At 39.5% G+C, this 22198-nt stretch overlaps 1 protein-coding gene across 1 annotated transcript in view; it reads left to right on the top strand.

The window, feature by feature from the left end:
- The window catches only part of NIBAN2 (niban apoptosis regulator 2), a 99452-nt gene that overhangs the window by 37551 nt on the left and 39703 nt on the right, over window positions 1-22198 (top strand). The window contains exon 2 of the mRNA XM_074293690.1: window positions 20914-21044. Within this exon, the coding sequence (XP_074149791.1) occupies window positions 20914-21044 (131 nt within the window). The remainder of the gene's footprint in view (window positions 1-20913; window positions 21045-22198) is intronic.

The following is a 22198-nucleotide window of genomic DNA, read 5'->3' as shown; positions in this document are numbered from 1 at the left end:
TGGACATGTATACATGTATTGTATTTGATTTGTACTTTAACATATTTAACATGTATTGGTCAACCTGCCATGGGGGGCGGGGTGGGGAAAGAGGGGAAAAATTAGAACAAAAGATTTGGCAATTGTCAATGTTGTAAAAATTGCCCATGCATATATCTGGTAAATAAAAAATATTAAAATTAAAAAAAAAAAAAGAATTTGGCTTCTATGCCATTTGGTGTATATATGTTTAGTATTGTCTAGGGTACTTTTAAGATACTTTTTTTTTTTTTTTTTTTAGCAAAATGTAGTTTCCTTATCTGTGAGATTGATTGCTACCTCTGCTTCTTTTTTTAAACCTTAACTGAAACAGAAAAGATTTTACTCCAGCACCTTATTGTTACACTGTGTCTCTCTGTTTCAAGTGTGTTTCTTGTAAACTATATTGTTGGCAGAGGTTCCTAACATGGCATCCTTATGCTTGGCTGTCAAGGATCTCTGTCCACTGGAATCCTATTTCCGGTGCCCCTTTGTCTCTACCTTCACCTTTTACTAACTAGACTTACACTTTACTTCCAAACCTCAAAATAAACCTCCTTTATTAATCTAGAAAAAAAAACACAATATATTGTTGAATTTTGTTTTCTAATCTATTCTATTGTGTGCTTCCATTTAATGAATGAGTTTATCCCATTTACATTCATATTAATGATTACTAACTTATTTTCCTCTTCCTATTTTTTTCTAAATTCTTCTTCTTCTCCTCTTCCTCCTTTTTTTCTTTCTTCTCTCTCTCTCCCTCTCTCTCCTTGCTCAGAATTAAATTTATTCTGGTGGAGATGTAGTCCTCTTTCAATTTCAAAAATACTTTTAAGGATTATCAGTGTTTTTCTTCAGACCACTATCTCCTTTAATCTACCCTCCCTTTTATTAGTCCTATCACCTTCTCTTATCTTCTTTTCTCCTTTCCTTTAGAGTAAAATAGATTTCTATACCCAATTTGAACCAATTCCAATGAGAGTGAGGTTCAAATGTTGCCTGCCATATCTCCTCTTCCTTCCCCCCCCCCCCACTATAAAACTCTTCCTTTTGTGGTTTTTTTTATGTGAGATATTTCCTCCCATTCTTCCTCTCCCTTTTCTCCTAGTGTATTCTTCTTTCTCACCCCTTTATTTTATTTTGCTTTTTTATATTATTGAAGGTATTTCATACCCTCTATGTATACTTCTAATTTTCCTAATAATTATAATAAAGTTGTTAGAAGTTACAAGTATCATTTTCCCACCTAGGAATATAAACAATTTAACCTTATTGAATCCCTTATTATTGCCCTTTCATGTTTACCTTTTATGTTTCCTTTGAGTCTTGTATTTGAAAGACAAATTTTCGATTCAGCTCCGTTTTTTTCATCAGTAATCAGCAATAGAGAAAGTCCTCTATTTCATCCAATATCCATTTTACCCCCTGAGGAATTATTCACTGTTTTGCTGGGTAGATTATTTTTAGTTGTAATCCTAGCTCCTTTGTCTTCTGAACATCACATTCCAAGTCCTCCCATCTTTTAAATTGAAACCTACTAGAGCTTTTATTATCCTGACTATGCTTTCATGATATTTGAATTATTTGTTTCTGATTGTAATATTTTATCCTTAAGCTAGGAACTCTAGAATTTGATTAAAATATTCCTGAGAGTTTTCATCTTGGGGTTGCTTTCAGGAGGTGATTAATGTATTCTTTGGATAACTCTTACCCTCTAGTTCTAGGATATTTGTACATTTTTCTTAATAATTCCTTCAGTGAGTTTTAGTACCTCTTTTTCCATTTGAATAGTTGTGATTTTTAAGAAATTCTTCTCTTCAGAAGATTTTATGCCTCTTTTAACTATTTGGCTGATTCGATTTTTTTTTTTTTAAGGTATCATTTCCTTCATTATTTGTGTGTGTGCGCTTTGTTTACCCAAGTTGTTGGTCCTATTTTCATAATTTTCTTATATCATTCTCATTTCTTTCGCCAATTTTTCCTCTACTTTTATTTAATTTTGAAAATCCTTTTAGAACTCTTATAGAAGTTCTTTTGGGGCTTGTGTCCAATTTACATTTTTTTCTTCAAGGCTTTGATTGTAGTTGTTTTAACATTTTTGTCATCTTCTGAGTTTGTTTCTTGATCTTTCCCACCACCATGGTACTCGTTATGGTTAGGTTCCTTTTTTTTTTTCTTTTTTCTTTTTTTTTTTTTGTTATTTGTTCATTTTTCTAGCCCATTTCTTGACTTTTAATTTATGTTAAAGTTGGGCTTTGTATCCTGCTTGGAGAAGGCACTGTCCTGTGCTTTAGATTGTTTGTGCTGCTATTTTCAGAGCTAGTTCTGGAAGTCTGTAAGTTTTCAAGGCCTCTCAGACAGTATGATCTAAGGAAAGCCTGTGGTCTGGTCTTTACAGGAGGGGACCTCAAGGATATGCTCATCTGCTAAATGAGATGGGACTAGGTAACTTCTGTGATTCTTTGTAAGTCTAAATCTATGAGTCTTTGGCTTATCGACTTTTCATTTTATTTTTGTTGGATATAACTCAGTTGTAACTTTCAGTTCTGAAATTTTATCCTTTTGTAGTTCTGGAGCTACCCTGTAATCTCAGATTAAATACATGTGTGCATATCTCTATGAGTGGATATATGTGCCTATACATATTTATTCTGATTAACTTCAGATTAGCAGTGCATATAGCATTATAAACAAATGATGGTGTCCTGGGACAGCTGGAGAGGAAGGACAACTGATGCTTGTGGGGTAGGGGGCCTGCTAGAAGAGAGGCCATGGCCATGGGAGTACACATGTGTTACGAGAAAAGGTTTGTTGTTTTTCTTTTTCAATCCAAGACCAAACTGAGACTTACACTTTTCTGTTGTGAGAATCCACCGAGGTTTGTGTCTCCTAGCATCAGACTTATGGATAGCATTTATGTGAATGTTCCCCAATTTGGCTTGCTCTCTAGCTTCAGGTCCCCTAAGGATTGAGGAGGAGGAGCAAACTCTTGCCACTGAAAAGCGTCAGAGAAAATGGGTGAGGTCCCTCCTCCTTGGCATCTGAAGTTCATCCAGGTAAGAACTGTAGTCCAAGTACACAGTAAAGACCACAGGGCATAGAGACCAGGATCTAAAGAAAGAAGGGGAAAGAGGGTGAGAATAGCAAATATGGTAGGCATGACCAAGCAGCAGTGTAGAGAAGAGTTTGGCATCTTGTTAGTTAATGAACTGGAACTTAGTGCAGTGGCGTTTATAAGTGCTTTCCTACCCTGAATTGTTTCTCCTTCTCAGCTAGGTGGTTTAATACCTGAAGTGCTGTATTTGGAATCAGAAAGGCCCGAGTTGCAATCCTGCCTCAGACCCTAATTGCTGTATGACTTTGGACAAGTCAACCTCAATTTCTTCATCTGTAAAATGAAAATAATACCAGCTATCTCCCAGGGTTATTGTGAGATTCAAATGAACTTAATATAAGGAATAGGCTTTGCAAACCTTAAGTGTTATATAAATATCACCTATTATTTTCATAATCAAGGACCTGCTGAGTGCTCATTGAATTTTGTCCTTTTCCTCTCTTACTCAAGGAGGTAAGACTCTGATAATGCTCATTGTTCCCAGCCTCTCCATGTGCCCAAGAGCCCCATACTTGAGGTTTCCTTGGGCACTGCACTACCTGGTAATAACTTCACAGACATAAAAGCCAGACAAACTCAGTCTCTCTCCCAGGTTCCTTCTCCCAACCGTGCTAGATAACTCAAATCGATAGGACACTCACAAACTCTTGCTTCTCAAATACAAATCTTGGATGATATTTTGACCAGATTGAGGAGGACCTTCACCCTTCTAGAGACGAAGATGGCCAGGTGGTTAGCTGTGGAGTAGAGATTGTCTGGTCAAATAATAGGAACAACAACAACAATTTCTACCATGTATAAGATTTGTACATTGCTTTACAGTCTCATTTGATCTTCCTAACAATCCTGGTGAGCGAGGGTAACCAGAGGTTGAGTATAGCTAATAAGCATCTGAGGCAGGATTTAGACTAAAGTCTATGATTTCTAGACCTAGCACTCTGTCCACTTTGACACCAAGTTGGTGTTATTACATAACACCAATATAACAATAATTATAGTTGAAATTTATATTTCAACTACATATATAGATGAAATTAAATAATTTCTATACATTGGTGGGGAAGTCATCCCTGAGAGCACTCCTCTCTCCTCAGGGGAGGGATCTTTCCCTTTGCTATTATGATTGCTGAGACCCCAGTGCTTTGGAGCCAACCTTGAGTTGTCAAAGTCAGTATTGCCAGGAAGAAAAGGCAAGTAAGTGTGGTCCAGTGGAGAGAGGGCTGTGTTTGTAGTTGGAGGACCTAGTTTGGGATCCCAACTCTGCAAGTTAGTGTCTCTTTGGAACAAGTGGCTTCACCTCTCGGAGCCTCAGTTTCCTCATCTGTAAAAATGAAATGATTGGACTCCTAGGCCTCTAAAGGCTCTTCTAGCTCTAAATCAAGGGTCGGTTGGGTTTAAAGGACTCTGTTTTTCTTTCTGAGATACCACAACTGTCACTAGAGCCAGTGGAAGGGTTGGAATTTGAGGTTCAAGGAAAGGCAAGCCTGGTTTATAATTCTTCTGCCCCACCCTGAAAGAGTGAGAAGTTGGGGTGGAAAGCAAGAAATCCTCTGTGGCAGAGGGAAGCTATTTTGAAATGAGTAATCCAGAAGTCATACTGTAGTAGTAAAAACTTTGTGTGATCTTAGGCAACTTTCTGAGCTTCCTTGAGCCTCGATTTCCTTATCTGGACACTAAAGAGTATTCAGCTAGTTGATCTTTTCTCTTAAGTCTGTGAATCTTTATGGCTAATAGAAAACAAATTGTTCTCACGGCCTAGCTGAGCAAGTTGACTGTAAGCTCTGAGAAGGTTCTCTCTGCCCCTAGGTTCCTGGCTACTGTATTGCAGGAGATAGGGGTCTGGGTTTCTTTCTTCTTTGAATAATAGTGAACAGCTCTCCTAGGCTGCTGAGCAGGCCCTGGTACTCTGCCTTCCATTTTCTGGGGGTCAGGTTTGTCTGTTCCCAAAGTACTCTTAAAACCAGCTAGTCCAGTTGCTGGGGCAGCCACTCCCCTGGGGTGTGCCCACCTGGTTTCAGTCAGCAAACCTCTTAGGCTTGAAACTGGTCCCAAAGGACTGGGTGAGGGCCTCTTGGGGTTGTCTTTGTTTGGTTAGGTGTGTGTAGGGAGCATAGGAATGGGAGGATGGGGCATAGCTGTGGCTGAACCAGGTCCATAAACCCAACTCCAAAACCACTCCTATAAAAAGAAGTCAAATTGCTTCCCAGGCTCGATCAGAGTTTGTCTAAGTTATTCCAGGAGCTTGTCAATAGTCCCCACCGATTATGTAATAAGGGGGTATTTGTTCTTAGCACAATCTGACTTGTACATTCTGCAGTTAAGGATGGTGCGAAAGAATTGCTGGACCAAGGAAGCTTGGAAGAGAATTTAGAAGTCTCCCTCTTCCTCTGTCTCTGTCAGTCTCTCTCTCTGCCTCTCTTGATTCCCCTTCCCCAATCAATCCTTCCTATTGGCATCTCAAGAACTCTAGCTTAACTTTTTTTTTTTTTTTCAGAACATGAGTTACCAAGAAGGAAGTAGCGTGATCTTCCATTTTGTCAGTTTAGAAAATCAAAAATGACTATTTTTTTCTGTTGATTAGCTTTGTCCCTAATCTGGGCACTTCCTTTTGCCTGTGAGGAGGGGTAGAGGTCTTAGATTTTCAAATTTAAATAACTAGTCTCTTCCCCTTTTCCAATTTAAAAGAATGTAAACTTCTTCCAGTGATGAGACATACTACCTACCCATTTTCTGACAAAAAGGTGATAGTGATAGAATGAGACATAATTTTTTGCACATGGTCAGTGCAGGAATTTAGCTACCCATATTTATTACAAGGATTTTGTTTTTCTTTTTTCAGTGGACAAAGGGAAGGACAAAAAATAGATTATTTTGTTCATTGAGAAGAAAATACATTTTTAAAATGTTTTGCATGGAGGACAGGTATTATTTAACTTTTGCCTTTGTTTCTCTATAGATCAGTACAGTATAATACACAATATGTGCTTAATAGATACTTCTAGATGGATTTTTAAAAAATAATGTAGTGGTGGGAACACTAAACTAGGATTCAAAAAACTTAGATTCTGGTGCCAATTTGCTATTAATTTTATCCTTAAAGTCTGGGTAGACTTTACTTAATCTGTGTGGACTCAATCTGTGAAATGGGGCAAGGATGTGGAGAACGACAATAGGGAAGATCTTTCCAACTTTGAAGATCTGTAATTCAATTGTTCATCCTCAAGATGAAAAAGACAGACTCCTGTTGCCCCTTCCATCGTTCCTTACATGGTCTTCTCTTGTCTTCCTTCTTGGGGATATGGCCTCCCTGGCTGGAGCTATGATTAATGATTAATTATGATTAATGAAGCCTCTGCTTCATTATGGGCTCCAGGTGACCAAAAGAGAAGTGATTGAAGCCTGAGGTTAGGAAAGGGTCACCTGAGGCATGGACAGGAGTCATTTTTGAGGGGGCTGACTGAGCTAAAGGCAGAGATGATTAGGATAATTCTGTCCAGCAGCCCTGGGAGCTGTAGGGTGTGACTGGAATCCAAGGTTACTGTCACAAATTAGTACTTTTATAGGAATGCCACAGGACTTCTATCCCGGTTAGGAGATTTGTCTTGAGGTGCCTTGGGGCAATAGGTGTGGAAACTTCTTCTTGTACTGACCTTTAATTCCATGACACTTCATTCAACAAACATTTCTTCTAAGTCCTCTGTGTGCCTGAATAGACCAATAGACCAAACAAGATGTCTTCCTCCCCAAACCAGTTCCTCAGTAATCTCCCCTGTGTTTGTTATTGATACCACCATTCTCCCATAAAATCTGAATTATCTAGGCCTTTATCTTCTCTCCTTACATGCGTCAGTCCCTGACTCCTACTGTTTTTCTTCATAATATTGTCGCCATCCTTTTCTGTTTCCTCTATTCCTTCCCTTCTCCTGCCCAGTTCAGGCCCCTTACTGCATCTTCCCTCAACTATTCTAATAACTTTCTAACTAGTCTCCTTACCTGATTTTTTCCCTGCCTTGAAATCCATCCCCATTTCACTGCTCTGGTAGTTCAGTGATCTTGTTGCTTCTCTGCCTAAACTAAAAGCCTGTCCACTAAGCTTGCTTATGATTGAGTGTGCCCTCCTGTGCATTGTAAATTCCTTGAACTTATCGACTGCCTACCTACCTTCCCAATTCCCATTAATCTTCATTTTGAAGTACCCCTTGATGCTTTATTTCCATCTTTCAAAAATCTACTTGTCCTGCAAGGTCCAGCACACATTCTGCCCTCCAGCTGGAAAACTTATGTAAGCATTTCCTACCAGAAGGGATTTCTGGGCGGCTCTTGATATTATCCCACTTCCTGGATAATCGGCCCTTCCTTCGGGGTTTCTTCCTGCTGGTCATATGATATCTTCTCTTGCCTCTTTTGCTGGATCATCACCTGCATCTTTAGTGTAGGTGTCCCCTGGGGCTATGAGCTGGGCTGGGTTTCTTTAGACACTCCTTTGATGATCTCATCAACACCATGGGTTCAATTATCTTCATACTAGGGACTCCCCCAAACCTGTATCTATACATTTCTGTCTTATCTGTATCTGTCTTTATGTAAACATATTCATGTACATATCTTCCTGACACAAAGGAAACCATGGTCTCATGTTGTCAGCTACCTACTGGACATCTCACCCGGATGTCTTGAGTCATTCAGTTTGTCTCACAGAGAACTCATTATTTTTCTTCCCCTCAATCTTCCTCTTCTCAAAACATTGGCATTCCTACAGAGATACAGCTAGCCAAGTCACCCAGGTTTGTGCCTTGAAGTCAGCATTGATACCTAGTTTTCCCTTCCCCTTTCTCCCATCCAACTAGTCATCCATTCCCCACCCAACATCCTTCTCACTTCCATTGTCATCTTTCTTTTCCTTCAGTCACTATTTTAGTTCAGATTCTCCTCACTCTGCCTTCTTAATTATCAATCAATTGGTCTTCCTACTTGTAACTTAGCAATCCAGTAAAAATGTATTAAATCCCTAATGTGTTGAAAACATTCTTCTAAATCCTAGATTTTGCAAACAAGCATAAAGGAGTCCCTGCCTTCAAGGACCTTAAAGTTTAGAATATATAAATGTACACCTATAAGTAAATACAAGATAATTTATAGAGGGACACTAAAAACTGAGGAAATCTAGGAAGGTTTCAAGGAGAGAAATCTCCTGAGCTAACCCTTGAAAGAAGATAAAGATTCTAAAAATAAAGATGGCTACATTTCAGGCTGCTGGGCAAATTCCTGGAGTTAGTAGTTTAGTTGGAATAAGTGTGTGTGTGTGTGTGTGTGTGTAATGTGACGTAAGGATAGATGGAAAGGTAGTTTGGAGCCAGATTGCAGAGAGCCTCAAATGTCAAACTATGCAGCACCCATCCATCAAAATAATCTTCCTAAGGCATAAGTGTGACTATGTCACTCTCCTGCTCAAGAATCTTCAGTGGCTTCTAAGTCTGTAGCCCAAAGAGATCATAAACAGAGGAAAGAACCTACTTTTACAAAAATATTTATAGTAGATTTGGAAATCAAGGGGATGGGATATCCATCATTTGGGGAATGGCTGAACAAGTTGTGGTATATAAATGTAATGGAATACTATTGTGTTGTAAGAAATGCTGAATAGGATTTCAGAAAAACCTGGAAAGGATTTTCATTGACTCCCCATTGCCTTCAGGATAAAATACAGATTCTTCAACTTGGCATCGAAATCAGTTCTTTAAAGACAGGGGCTGTTTTGTTTTCATCTTTATGTATCCAGTGCTTAAGTAGAATGCTTTCCATAATATAAGTACCCAGTAAATAAATGTTTGACTTGAATTTTTCTTTCTAAAATTCTTTTTAGGATATTTATCACATTCTATTTTTGTATTATTTGTGAAAATATCTTGTCTACCCTGCTAGACAACAGGAATTATCTTGTTCATTTTAAAAATAATAATCCTTGTTAGAGCTAGCAGAAAGCTAGAATATTAGAAGTTATCTAGTGAAATCCTTTATTGATGAGAAAATCCAAAGGGGTCAAGTGCTTTGCCCAGGATAACATAAATAGTAAGTAGCAGAGCCAGAATTTGAACACCATTCCTGTGACTCAGAATGCACTGTTCTTTCCCAATTAAATGTTTTTGAAGGAATAAATGACACTCTAGGCAAGACATTCCGTGACATACAGAAAAGTATTAAGTCCCTAGCATCAAATTATTTATAAATTTTTAGGAGTGAGGTCAAGTTATGTATTTATACACCTGACCAAACACTTTCCTGATGCAGGTGAACATAGTTGTCTGGGTACTACATTGGCTGTAGAATGTAGGTCAGATCTTTTATTTGTTTATTTTAAGGTGCTCCAGGTCCCTTAACAGAACTGGATCAATCCACCCTATGTCCCCTGAAATAGCTTCTGATATTTATTTGCTAGTGTGTAGTTGGGCAATATTTTTCATAATTGACCTTAATGTTGCCATAATCAATGCCATAAGGGCAATAATTTTCCATTTTGTCCTTAATCTTCAGTCATTGCCTGATTACTGGCTGTTTCCCTATTGCTTAAGAATGTGCTTATGTCTCATCCACCTTCCAAAAACCCCTCATTCAACCCATCCATCCCTACTAACTACTGTCTTTTATTTCTCTTCCCTTTTGTGCAAAAACCCTTGAGAAGCTGTCTATAATTGGCTTTCCTCTCACTCTCCTCACTTCTTTGCATGTCTCTCTTACTTCTCCTGTCTGACACCTCCTCAGCCTCCTTTGCTGCATCTTTATCCAGGTTGTGTTCCCTAACACTCACTGTCACCCAAAGCTCTGTCCTGGGCCTCTTGTTTTCTTCTTCCATGTTTCTCTTGGTGATCTCGGCTCCCCTGGGTTCAGTTATCATCTCTACGTAGATGATTCTCACTTCCGTTTGTCTAGCCCTAATGACTCTCCTGCCCCCCAGTCTCCCATCTATCTGCCTTTCAAACATTTCACACTGGATGTGCTGAGATGTGCTCTCCTTCAACTCAACATGTCCCAAACTGGATTCATTATCTTCCCCTCTTCCTAATTTCTCTATTACTGTGAGGGTGCTACCATCTCCCAGTCACCTAGGCTGGAAACACATCCCAACAGCTACTAACGCTTGTTGTTTCCACATTTGTAACCTCTCAACCTGCATGTCTCTATTATTTTAAAATCAAATTTACACATTTGTGACCTCTCTTGTATGCATCCCCTCTTCTAAGATGCCACAGGCCCTTATTGCCTCACACCTGTGCTATTGCAATGGCCTGCTGGTTGGTCTTCCTTCCTTGTTTCTTTCTACTCCAGTCCATTTTCCACTTAGTTATTAAATTGATCTTTCTTACATGCAAGTCTGACCTTATCACTCTCTTCAATAACTTCCATTGGCCTCCTAGTACTTCTAGAATAAAGTATGAAATCTTTTGGCTTTTAAGGCATTCCATCTTCTTATTCCTGGCATTTTCATTGGCTATCTCCCATTCCTAGAATTTTCTTCCTCCTTATTTCTGCTTCCTTGCTTCCTTGGCTTCCTTAAAGTTTCAGTTAAAGTTCTACCTTCTGCAAGAAGCTTTTTTCAGTCCTTAAATTTAGTACCTTCCCTTGGAGGTAAACCTATTTATTACACAATACACATACACACATACATAGATGTTATACATATATACACATATGCATATTTACATATTTGTTGTTCAGTCATTTCAGTAGTATCTAATTCTTCATGACCCCGTTGGGGTTTTCTTGGCAGAGATACTGAAGTGGCTCACCATTTCCTTCTTCAACTCATTTTACAGATGAGTAAACTAAAGCAAATAGTGTTAAATGACTTGCCCACAGTCACACAGCTAGAAAGTGTCTGAGGCCAGATTTGAACTTAAGAAGAGCAGTTTTCATGACTCCAAGGGTAGCACTCTATATTACCTAGGTGCTCACATATACATATATATAGTATTTTATAAACAATAATGCATGTCTATTATGTGTGTGTGTATATACATCTTGTACTTTGTGCATGTTGTCTCTCCCTATCAGACTGTAAACTCCTTGAAAATAGAGACTTTTTTTGGGTTTTTCTTTGTATCCCTAGGACTTAGAACAGTTTCGTACATATAGTAGGTACTTGATTAATGCTAGTTGACAGACTAATCATAAAACTATAATTTGTTTGGAAAATCTGGGCTTTGTCCTGCGGAAAACATTTTGGGGGACACACATTTCTTGTGGCAATTATAATGTGGGCAGAACCAGGGAAAGGGGAGCCATGACCTCCAGGACCATTTTATCATGCACTTCCCTTTCCAGATCTACTTCCCTCTCCCAGGCCCATAGGACCTAGAGGCCCCACTCTTTTGTCAAGAGTGCACCTGTAATCCCCGTCCTCCTCCAACTGTTTTTTCACCTCATGATAGAATTGTGGTATGGCTTTAAAGTTGAAGTACATTGGAGGAGTAGGGAGAAGAAATGATTCCTCATGGAGCAGACAAGTTCTCCCATGGAGGTCTTAGAATGCTGTTATAGACTTGTAGTTTCATAAAAAATCTCAAGGGATTTAGCCTAAGCTAAATTTTACACATGCAAGGGTTGAGTAATTGAGAAACAGTTGATTTTCCTAAGGTTGCCCAGTGAGTGAGTTCTGTGACCATGACCCTCTTCTCTGAATTCACAGTCTAATGTGATTTCTAAACATCCTAATCATATTGACTACTTAGGACCCAGGAGTCACCGCCACTGACTTTTGGGTGACTTTTGGACAAGTCAGTAAACTCCTTTGGGCCTTAAACTGGAGCCATTTAGTTGCCTTCAATATGCATTCTGGGTCTGGTTTGTGGATGAATAGCTGATGTTTTGAGACATGGGGTGAATCATTTGTTCTTGTAGCTGTAGCAGGTGGATCCCGGAGGAAGAGGGCTTTGGGAGCAAAGTGACCCCTATTGTGATGGGGTGAATGGAAAGTGATCTGGGGGCATCAGAAAAAGCAACCTGAGTATGCTCAAATGGCAGCAGGCATGATTTATGCAAGGGAGCAAGATGAGGTTGGAACTTCAGATGACCCTGCAAAGACTGGGAATAATTCTCACCAAACCTTTTACTTCAGTCAAATTAGGATACTCCCTTTTCCTCCCAAACATGTCCCATGCCCTTCTGTCTCTTTCATATCATTCCCTTAACCTGAAATATCCCAATAGAATGTGCTCTTTAAGAGCCAATTCTGATACTATGTCTTCCTTTGATCTCCAATTTCCTCATCCCAAACAAAAGTGAATATTATTTTGTGTAGCTACTTAGCTCTCTCTGGTGCTATAATTGAATGAATTCCTATTAGGAACATTTGGAAATAAAAGATTTGTAAATCCCAGCCAGTAGATGGAGCATTGCATCTGAAGTCAGGAAGACCTGAATTCAAATCCATGCTCAGATTCTTTCTAGCTGTGTGATCCTAGGCAAGTCACTTTACCTAGCTTTGATTCAGTTTCTTCAGCTGTAAGATGAAGGTAATAATAGTACATACCTCCCAGGATTTTTATAAGTATCAAATAAGGCAAATTTTGTAAAGCACTTACCATAGTGTCTGGAACGTAGTAGGTCATTATCAATGCTAGCTATTTTTATAAATCCCTTCTGTTTCCTATTCCATCCCTCACAGCTTTAAATTCCTACTGATTTGATACCAAATTTCTTGTGTTTTTGACCCAATTTTCCATCTCACTCTTTGCCCCAATATCTCTCAGACAATTATGTCTTGATTATTCTATGTTCTTAATAATTTTTTGCAATTTAAATTGCAATTTATGTGCATGTCTCATTTCCCCTACTAATCTGTAAGCTCCTTTAGTTGAAGGACTTACTTGTCTTTGTACCCCCAAAGCCAGCACTGAACTTTGCTTGTTAAATGTTTTGGAGTTGAATTAGGAGCTATAATCTAAAAGTTTGGGATTGCTTTCCAGAAAAGGACTTAATACTCCAGGAGAGGAAAGACATGGGAGGAAAAGATCTGCATTCCTTTGATTCTATTGTGGAAGTGCTGTTTTAAATAAAAATCATATTTCAGGAAACAAAGAACACTGACCTTGAGTGTCAGGAAACCTTTTATTCTCTTCCAGACCCTGCCATGAACTAAATGACCTTCAACAGATCACTTTAATCTCTAGACCTCAGTTTCCTCCCTGGTAAAATAAGAGTACTACCCAGAGAGAGGTCTGTGGAAACTGAGTGTGGATTACAACATAGCATGTTCACTTCTTTTGTTGTTGTTTGCTTGAATTTTATTTTATTTTTGATCTGATTTTTCTTGTGCAGCAAGAAATTGCATAAATATGTATGCTTGTATTGGATTTACATATATGTTTATCATATTTAACAAATATTGGGTTACTTGCCATCCAGAGGAGGAGGGGGGAAATTGGAACACAAGATTTTGCAAGGGTCAGTGGTGAAAAATTATCCTTGCATATGTTTTGAAAATTAAAAACTTCAATTAAAAAAAAAAAAAAAAAGGAAATGGGCAACATGCTTCTCCATGGGTCTTCTGGAATTGTATTTGGTCATTTCATTTATTAGTGTTAAGTTGTTATTGTTGTTGTTGTCTTAAAATAAATACATAAATGAAAGGAGTTCTGGACTAGGTGATATCAAAGGTACCTTCTAGCTCTAAGGCTCTATGAAAATCTGTATAATTTTATTTTTTCCTAGGTTATAAGAATTTAATAAGAAATTATAGGGTATCTGGATAAGAAAGACCAAAGAAGACTGATTACTGAGTTATTTAGAGGAAGCCATAATAAGAATCAGATTTCTGAAAGAACTTAGCAAATGTTCATACGGGGACCATGTGGTAGGAATTTGAGCAATAAAATCATTAGGATGGTTGGGTCCAAAGGATGTGTTAACTGTAATTCAAATTTGAAGGATGAAAGAATTGTGAAAAGAGTTTTGAGTTATTCTCTAGTTGAGAATAGCATTTGGGGTGGGGTGAAAGAGTGCGGAAAGAAAAAGGACAGATTGTACAAGTATCCCGTTTAGGTGAATGATGTTGGGAGTGTATGCTGGGCCTTTGGAACAATGGGCAAGGTGGATGTGGGTTTGTAAGGTCAGTGGCTTTGTGTCAAAGCAGACACTAGTCAAGCAGAAGGGAAGTAGTAATTGTCAAGCATTTGGATCAAGTGAAACTACTTAAATGCTTATTTCTCTAGAAATCTAGAATTCAAGGCCCTTTGCACTCTAGCTTCCGCCTATCTTTTCTGCCTTTTGTCCCATTCCTGCCAAACATACCATGCACATTCCTGCATCCTGCCTTTGCCCATGCTACTTCCCCTGCTTACCTTACCCTTACCCCAGCTCCACCTGGCCAAATCCCATTCTTCCTTCTAGGCTCACCATCACTTCCACCTCCTGTATGAAGCCTTCAGGAAACAGCAAGCTTGCTGTGGACTCCCAGTTGTACTTATTATATACAGCATTCATTTGATAACCACATTCACGCTTTTTTCATGTTTCCTGCAAACAAGCTTTGGTTTTCTTCTATCCTAAAAACAAAAGAAAACAAACAAACCAAAAGACCTTCCCTCAACTGAATAGGCTCTCAAGTTTACCATCCTTTCCCTTTTCCTTTTAAATATCCTCAAATTTCTCACTACCCACTCACTTTCCTCTGGAAACTGCTATCTCAGAGGTCATCAATGACCTTTTAACCACCAAGATTTTCAATCCTCATCTTCTTTGACTTCTTTGTAGCATTAAACATTTCAACCATGCCCTTTATAATTGGAATTTTTCCTTGGGTCCCATGATACACCAACACTTTCCTGGTTTTCCTCCCACTTTTCTAACAGATCATATTTCGGTCTCCTTTGCCAATTTATCTTTGTGTTCATACCCTCTCAATTCAGACACTTCCCAAAGAGTACATCTATCTCTTTCTATACCTTCTCTCTCAGTGGCTTTATCTGTTCCTATAGCTTTAATTATCCTCTGAGAGACTCTCAAACCACTTTCTCCAATCTGACAATTTTCCTGAGTTATTGACCTACATTTCTAATTGCCTAGCTCATTGGCTCCTTTCTGATACTGTCTGACCCCCTCTGAAACCAGCTCTGACTTTCCTGTTTCTGTTGCCACCATTCTCTATCATTCAGCCTCAAATCTCTTGATTATGTTTTACTCCTCCTTTGCCTTCAGTGACTGTCTCCAATTCCATCTATGAACCTTATGCCTCGATGTGGTCTCCAGGCTCTTTCAGGATGCTCATTTTGGAGTAAGTACAGTGGGAACAGGAATAGAACCCTACCTGAGTGGATAATTCAAATTCTCCACAGGACTTTAATGAGTGAACAATCATAGAACCCAAATCCCTCAAGAGCAGAGACTGTGTCAGCTTTCATCTCTGGGTCCCTAACATCAGTACAATGGCTTGCACATACAAATTACAGCAAATATTAACTGATTTGAATTGTAGAATTTGGAACCTTCCCTTTATCTTTAGGGATCATTGTCTTCACATTCATCCCACAAACCTCTTTGTGGCTGGACAGAAGAGAGGGAAATCAGAGAGCTCCTAAATGAGTGTTGTACTTTCTACCTAGAACAGTCCCAGGATTTAAGAACTTATGAAACTAGGGGCAAATCTGGGACAAAACTGGAGGTTGCTATGGCTGTAGTTTGAATGCCTCATCACTGTGAATTGGATTGAATGGGGCAGGGATAAAGATGATTCATAAGATCTTAGGATCTAGTTCTACTCCCTCATTTTGTAGTTTAAAAAACTGAGACTCAGTTTGTATGTGGCCTTTCCAAAACCATACATATTTTTTTTGTTTTTTGTTGTTCCATCATTTCAGTGATGTTCAACTCTTCATGGCACCCTTTAGGTTGTTTGTTTGTTTTTTTTTAAACAGAGGTACTTTAGAGTATCTCTCTTTGCCCTTTCCTTCTACCCCCATTTTACAGATAGGGAAACTGAGGCAAAGAGGGTTAAGTGAATTGGGGTCACATAACTAGGAAATGTCTAAGGCTGGCTTTGAACTCAAATCTTCCTGATTCCAAACTCAATGCTGTATCCACTGCATTGCTTAGCTGCCCCTACACATCTGGTCGTATATGTACTAAATGTCAAAGGCAGAATTTAAACCCTGATGCTCCAACCCCCAGAGTCATTGCTCTTTTCATTATACTGCTTTTATTATATGATCTTGCACAAAACATTCTGTCCTTTCTGAACCTGGGTCCCTATTGTACCATTTCCCCTCTAGCCTGTTTCAAAAGGGTATGAGGAAGAAAAGGATTCAAAGTATTTTCACAAGATTTGCTAGACTGAAACACTGGACATTATGGTGGGGTCAGTAATCTCAACAAATCTAATCAGACTCGCTCCCTTCTCACTAAGCATTCCCTCATTGGGCAGATGATCCAGGCCTCTTTTATACTTTGCCCTCCTGGGAAAATGCAGTTTGTCCCCAAATCCTTCCCTACATCATCCAAAGGAACCTCTGGGAGGGACAGTCATGAAGATGTTAAGAGAATAATGTTTGGCTGATTACTTAATTTTGCTGTTGTTGTTGTTATTTCTTTGCGTCTTAGAAACCACAAGCACCTTGTTTCAGCTCCTCTTGAAAGGAGTTCTTGCTGTTTCTCCTGTTGCATCAATGATGGTTTCTCTTAAAGCACCAGGGTAGCTGAGTTTAGGTTTGAGGAAGATTGGGAAGCTGGAGGCCCCCTTTGGCAAGGACTTCTGGCTTCCCGCCCAGCCCACATGCTGACTCCTGCAGGAAGGGCGATTGATTTCCCTCTTGGCCTGAACCTTTGAAAGTCAGGATTTTACAGGTCTGCAGAGTCTCCTGAGGCCATCCTAGCAAGGAAGAAATAGCACATACAATCTCCTCGCCCACCTGAGCTGCCAAGTTGAGAGCTGGTGTGTAGTAGCATGAGGATGGTAACTGGGATGTGTGAGAATTCAGCTGCTGGTAAGAATGAGAGCCAGTCCACATCTGGTTAGCCTTGTCACGTTCCCCCTTTTCCTTCATCTAACCTAGCAATTAGTATAGAATAAGTGCCTACTCACAATACAGAGCGCTGCCTCTGGATCCCCTGAAAATGTTTGACTGCCTACTGTGTGTCCTTCATGTCCCAACTAAAAGCCTACCTTCTACAGGAAACTTTTCCCAAATCCTTTTGGTTCTAGTACCTTCCTTCTATTGATTATTTCCATTCAGTTCATCCTGTATATAGCTTTTGTTTGTACATATTATTTTGCATATGATTTCTCTGATTAGATTATGAGCTCCTCGGGGGAGCCTTTACCTTCCTTTGTATCTCCAGTGCTTAGTATAGTACCTAGGACATAGAAACTACTAGTTTCATCTAATGTTTATTTACAGGAGATGGGCAGCATGCTACATCATTGGTATGTTGGAATCCAGATTGATCATTACACTGATCAGAGTTCTTATGTCTTTCAAAGTTTTTCTTTCTTTCTCTCTCTTTCTTTCTTACTGGCAGTTGGGGTTAAGTGACTTGCCCAGGGTCACACAGCTAGGAAGGTGTTAAGTGTCTGAGGACAGATTTGAACTAGGGTCCTCCTGACTTCAGAGCTGGTGCTCTATCCACTGCGCCACCTAGCTGCCTCCAAAGTTTCTTTTCTTTATATTGACATATAAACTGTTCTGGTTTTGCCCATTTCTGTCTGCATCCATTCATATAAATCTTCCTAGACTTCTCTGACGCCACCTTTTCCAGGCTGTTCTGTATATTCATCCCTGTGCCAAGTTGGAGGGAAGAAGGCACAGTTTTTGCCTTCCAGAGGTTCACAGTCTAAGAAGATAAAGTATTTAAAGTTAAATAATGATATGTTGAGGGAAGCATTAGAGATCCTTGAGTAACAAAAGTTAACTAAGGGTTAATGAGACAGTGGATTAGCAGGATCAGAGGTTTAGAGCTAGAAGATACCTCCAAGGTAAATCTGATAACAACCTCATATTACAAAGAAACTGAGGCTCAATGAGATAAAGTTTTGGAAAACATCATGTAAGGAAGGACTTTGAGCACTTCCATTGAAGGATATGTGGATACTGGCTACTTCTGGCACAGTTCAGAGAGACATTTGACTAGAGACCAGGATCTTCTGTGGCTGCTGAATGACTCCAAGGTGTTTGCCCTATATTGGCATTCAGTCTGGGAGAAGAATGTTGCCATTTTTACAGATTTTCCAGTTTCTTAAGTGCAGCTGTTTCTGCCCCACTGCAGAAACTGCCTATGAGAACACAGTTTTACAAAGAATTCTAATTGTGCCTCTGTCTTCTCTCTGCTGAGACCATCTGGCCACCTGGCCTTGACCAGGACCAATCAATCCTGTGCTTTGCTTTTGGTAGTGGCCAATTGGCATCCTTGTTTGTTGGTTGGCTTCTGTGTTGATGACTTGGCAACACTTGTGCTCAATTTAGAGTAACATCCTGTTCCCTTATCTTGCTAGACCCTGGCAGAAGGGATTTGGGGAAGAAGTTAATAATCAAATAAATCTTTCAAATCAGCTTAAATGAAAATGTGTACATGAGAGAAATAGGGAGAAAAGGGATCATCTTAGTCCAGTTTATTAGATGATTCCAAAATGGATGCCTTCTCTAAAGAAAATCCCCACAATGCTGAGCTATTAGGCAGTTTCCAGAGTCTCAGGTCCCTGAGAATTCTTTACTCACTGAGAAAATTATCACACTCCTACACGTGACATATTTGTTCCTACCTCCAAGTCTTCACTTACACTATTTCTCCTTCCTGGAGTTCCGTTCTTTCTTCAAGCCCCAGCTCCTCTAGGAAGTTTTCACTGATTATTTCATACCACAATAACCCTTCCTTCTTCAAGCCCCTGTTGTTAAATGACATGATTTAGAATATGATTAGTATGATTAGTCTTGCTCTTTAACTATTTCATGGGGATAAGGCCTATCTCCCCAACTAGACAGTGTTAACCAACTTCTTGAGGATGGGGATCATAATTTACGTGTTTTTGACTCCCTGGCAGAGCCTAACTCTATCCCGAACACAAAGTTGATGCTTAAAGCAGGGTAGAAATTTCATTTGAAATATTGGTTGCTTCCTCTCTGTCTCTCTTTCTCTCTTCCTTTCCTTATCTGTCTCTCTTTCTGTGTGTGTGTGTGTGTGTGTGTGTGTGTGTGTGTGTGTGTGTGTGCATACATACACATCTCCCAGGCTACATACTCTTGAAAGCAGTTTTTTCACATCTATTCCTTGAGTAAAACAGATACTATATGCAAGATAATTGTGTCCTGGTCTTTATTCTTTGTCAGTTATTAGCTACATAACCTCAATTGTCTCATCAATAAAATGGAGGTCACAGGATTTAGAACTAGAAGGGAACTTGATATCATCTAATTCATTTCTTCTCTCCAGTGCCCTTCCCCACTCCATTTTGTAGGGAAGTAAACTGAAGCTGAAAGAGACTAAAGGATTTTCCCAGGGTCACACAGGTTGCAAGTTCTGTGACTTCATATTTAAAGCTCATTATCCCAAACTAAATAACATGTGATGTGCGTGAAGGCAGGGAGCAGTGTGCAGTGTTCAGTGATCTCTTGAAGTTTCAGCCCTAAGACCAGTGCTTGCAAATCTTAGAAAAGTGGCTGGCACCTGGCTTCACTTTCCTAAGAATGGTAATGCTTCAGTTCTATTGTAGAGTCTTTCTCTAGTTAATGATTGATTGTCTTTTCATACTTCTGGGATTTGAACTAATTCCTCCCCCTTTGCACGTCCACCTCCCTTTTCTCCCATCCTCAGCAGTTCTACGAATCTCTCCTTTCTTTTCTTAGAGCTGTGACTAATCATGACTGAATTTCCTTCTGTGAAAGAAGTATCCCCTGGGAGACCCATAGTAGGTTGTGTAGATTGGACGGAGTTTGTATGGCTGGTCAAAGTCCTCTTATCCCGTGGTACAAGAGGGTCATCCTTCAGGATTGCTAGAAAGTGGAGAGAATTCTGGGCCAATGAGTCCGTCCTCCACCCAGCTGCCAAAGTAATTTTCTCATAACTCACTTCTAACCATATCCTCACCCTACTCAGTAAACTCCAGTAGTTCCCTGTTGCCTTTAGGATAAAATATAAGTTTTGACTTTTAAAGTTCTCTATGACATGGCCCCAGCCCAGCTTCCTGGATGATGATACATTATTGCCCTTCCCACATGCTACATTCCAGCCAAATTGAACTCTCTGTTTTTCATTCATAGCTTCCATCTTTTGTGTCCGTGTCTTTCCTGTCCCCTCCTCCAATTTTCTAAGTCCTTCCTTAACTTTTATTTTTGTCATTTAGTTTAATCACATCAAACTCTTTGTGATCCCATTAGGGGTTTTCTTAACAAAGATACGGTGGTTTGTCATTTCCTTTTCCAACCCATTTTACAGATGAAGAAACTGAGGCAAACAGTGACTTGCCCAGGTCACACAGCTAAATGTCTGAAACTATATTTTAATTCACAAAGATGAATCTTTCTCACTTTAAGCCCAACATGCTATCTACTGCACTAGGTAGCTGCCCAAGGCTCAATAGTAGCCACTTAAGAAATCAATCTTTATTGATCAGTTGGTAAATAAGTTTATCCCCTACCCATTGCTCCTGACAGTAATCAGACCTGAGAACACTTCAGATATCTACCCATTTCACAGATTGAGATTTGGATAGGACTATCTTATTTTAACTGCTCCAAAATGCTGTTTCTCTAAGCCAGTGACTAAATACAATTCCTCTCATCTGTTATTTTTCCCTATAGAGAAAACTGGGAAGATTCTGAAAGATTTCTTCCAGTTCTATGAAGACCAGTATGGAGTCGCTCTCTTCAACAGCATGCGCTATGAGATCGAAGGTACTGGGGGGCCACAGGCCCAGCTGCTCTGGCGAAAGGTAAGAGGGCATATATACCATATGTCCATTATTATTGTCTGACATCTTGTACTTTTAACTTTACATTGAACCCCTCCAAGAAGGTATTAAGCTTGAAGCTTTAAATTTAAAAAAAATGTTCTACTAAACTCCCCTCCTATTTTTATTTTCATTACCATCATGTCTCACTTCCTCTAATTTTCCCCAGGGACAAATAAGTATAGACAAGACAAAGGAACATTAACTATGTCTGAAAACGTATTTCTCATTTGGTATCTTTCGTTCACTCCTTGCTGTTTTCTTGCATCTTGCAAGATCCATCTGGATAAAGTGATCCCTGTGGTTCCACCCTTTGGGAGTCTCACAGCTCCAAAAATTGTTCCCAAGAAGCCAAGTATCCAAAGATTTGGTGTCAGGGTCTCAGCGGATACATTCCACAAATCTTAATTGAATACCTATTTAGTAGAAGTCCACAAGACAAGCATTCATTGGGTCCTTACTACTTCCCTGCTAGTAGGAACCAGACATAATTCCCACCCTGAAGGGAGCTTATGGTTCAGTAGGGGAAACGGCTTATATTGCTCATCATCTTTCTGTCTGTGACAGGTGTATACTACCATCTGCACAAGACCAGGATTTGGAGAGATGGCTATATATAATTACTAATATCCTTTCCCAGAGATGTTACTTGATATCAACTTTGTATCTCCTTTGCATTTAGTTTTCTGAGTACATGTTCTCTCCTTTAATAGAATGGAAACTCTGTGGGCAGGGATGCTTTTATTTTATATTTGTATTTTTACACCCAGACCAGTACCTGACACTTAGCAACTGCTAAAAAATGCTTGTCAAAAGATTAGAGAGCTAAAGAAAGGATTCGTGAAAGAGATGAGGCGTAAGTTGGACCTAGAAGAAATAGGTTTAAAAAGGCTTGGGGGGCAGGGCACCAACTCCATGCCTAGGTACAGCTGATTCTTTGGCCTGCCAGCTTGTATACTTTTGTCATTTCTCTGGAATAACTAACATGTATTCCTTCTAGACAGACATCTAGAAATGAGGAGAAAACCCAGGAAAGTCCATTGAGGCCAAAAATAATAGGAATTCCAGCAGTGGAAGGGCACTTGTTTATTCTTACTATCCAAGGTCTGGAGAGCCATGTCTCAGCCTTTGTTCCT

Source organism: Sminthopsis crassicaudata, chromosome 2 (assembly GCF_048593235.1).
Source record: "Sminthopsis crassicaudata isolate SCR6 chromosome 2, ASM4859323v1, whole genome shotgun sequence".
Classification (NCBI taxonomy): Eukaryota; Metazoa; Chordata; class Mammalia; order Dasyuromorphia; family Dasyuridae; genus Sminthopsis; species Sminthopsis crassicaudata.
Note: the sequence above shows the minus strand (reverse complement) of the source record. Positions and strands in the feature narration are given on the sequence as shown.